The 2,077-nt window shown below is 43.9% G+C and overlaps 1 protein-coding gene across 1 annotated transcript; it reads right to left on the minus strand.

Moving 5' to 3' along the window:
- Positions 1-1,024: 1,024 nt before the first annotated feature.
- Positions 1,025-1,852, minus strand: LOC137589663 (serine/threonine-protein kinase pim-1-like). The gene has a single exon (XM_068307526.1). The coding sequence runs from the start codon at positions 1,850-1,852 to the stop codon at positions 1,025-1,027; it is 828 nt and encodes a 275-aa protein (XP_068163627.1).
- Between the last annotated feature and the right edge of the window lie 225 nt (positions 1,853-2,077).

Genomic DNA, 2,077 nt, shown 5'->3' on the forward strand with positions numbered 1-2,077 from the left:
TATCACTGGTCACTACTGGGGAAGAGGTTATGACCCGGATCAGCTGGTTCTGGGTCAAAGGTTCCGATCTGTTTACTTTTCAGTCTGAATCCAGAAACCGTGGAACCTTCATGGACCCTGTTCTCAGGCGGAACCTGTGTCCGGACCACAGTCGTTTTAAACTGACCGTCTGCAGAACTTTCTGGATCTTCACAGCGAGCAGAACTTCTGTCCTCAGTGACTGGAGACGGAGACCAGAAAAAATGACTCGAGCTTGAAATACGAGTCAGTCTCACCACTCGAGGATTTATGTCATTTTACACGCAATTGTTTTTGTGCATGTCCATGGCGACAGTTTGCTGCTGGGCGTGGCCTCCAAAAGGTTTGTTTTTATTCAACTTAATTTGACATGAATCGCGGAGGCGGGGCCTCCATCTACAGGTGAGATCTGATCAGAGTACCTTCTCTGACTGACATAGCCAACACAAAAAAAAAACATTTCGCTTTGTCCCAGTTAGAAAAGATTGGAAATATTTTTTTACTTCAAGTAATAAACTCCCTCATCTAGGGCGCAGATACTTCCCAGTTTAAACCTTTCTTTTCAGATTTAGCTTGAAGCGCCATCTAGTGGCCAGTGATGCTAATTACACATTTTCACTTTTCAACACCTGGGAACGTTATCCCTTTACTGTCAGGGTCCATGTGGTTTATATCAGAGTGAAAAGCCACTTCAGTTCCATCATTACGGCTGTACTTGTGTTCGTGTGCTTCCTGATTTCATTCTCCCATTATTCATGGGTGACAAATAACCTTTGTCACTTCGAATCATTTTATGACATGCAACCAAAATTACTGAATCAGCTTTTAACATCCCTCATGTAGTATTTGTGCTGACATAAAACATGAACTCGGACACAAAATTATCACACAAATTTATTGACAAAAGATTTACTAAACAAATACACATGTTATATACAAGAAAAGATACAGGCACTGATTCAGTTTCGCTCAGGGACGATGGGCCAGCAGGGGGTTGACTTATGGTTCATTCCAGCCAGGAATGACTCAGGAGCTGCTCCAGAGTGGGACGCTGCTGAGGGTCCTCAGCCAGACACAGACGCAACACGTTTTGGCAGTTTGGAGACAACTTCTGACTGATGCAGAGGCTCTTCAAAAAGTGTTGGTGCAGCATGTTATAGAGAACCACTCCCATCTGCCACACAGTAACAGGCCTGCTACTGTACACTGAACTCCAGGACCACTCTGGTGGGTAATAGGAAGGGGTTCCACGATATATACCTTCGATTGTGTCCCCGTCATTGATAAACATGCTTAGACCAAAGTCAATTATCCTCAAACGTGGAACACCGCTGCTGATGTCAACCAAGATATTTTCCATTTTGATGTCTGCATGGAAAATCTTGTTGGCATCAAGTTCTCTGACAGCTTCCACCAGCTGCTTGAAGAAGAGTCTGGCCTCCTCTTCCTCCAAAGTACCTCCTCTGGACTTGCTGTAATTCAAGAGGTCAACCGCTGGAAATGGACATTCCATGACGATGATGAGCTCCTCCTCCAGGTCGTAGTGGTCCAGGAGGGAAATGGATGCTGACTGGCCAACCGATCCTCCTGCTTGTTGACTCATCTTCATGAAAAGCAATTCAAGAGGCATCTTGCTCCTGTCGTCGTCTTCACGGAAAACAAGGGTCTGGGGAATGTGCTTGATCGCTACGTGGACAAAATCTTCCTTCCTGTAACCCATGTACACAGATCCCTGGCCTCCATCACCGAGTCGGTACAGTTGACAATATTTATCCTCAAACTGCTTCTTCTTCTTCACTGGACTGATTTTCTTGTCCGGCTCCTGTGTCTCCATGGACTGAGATTGAGACCCACGTCTCCTGGTATGGATTTTCTTCCTCAGGAACGTTCTTAGTCCTGTCATTGGCATCAGAAAACACTGAGTTAGTACCTTCACTACCTGATTACAATGTTACTATTCTACTATGTAATTTAAAGCTTTTAAATTACGTTAAACCACAGGAAAGCAGCAACTAAATATTTAAATAGAAATTAAATGTTTTTAAAATACATTATAAAT

The sequence above is a fragment of the Antennarius striatus genome, chromosome 22 (assembly GCF_040054535.1).
Source record: "Antennarius striatus isolate MH-2024 chromosome 22, ASM4005453v1, whole genome shotgun sequence".
NCBI lineage: Eukaryota > Metazoa > Chordata > Actinopteri > Lophiiformes > Antennariidae > Antennarius > Antennarius striatus.

Bases quoted from the DNA above. Each gene is read 5' to 3' on its own strand.
- LOC137589663 (XM_068307526.1), bottom strand. From the start codon at position 1,852: ATGGAGACACAGGAGCCGGACAAGAAAATCAGTCCAGTGAAGAAGAAG.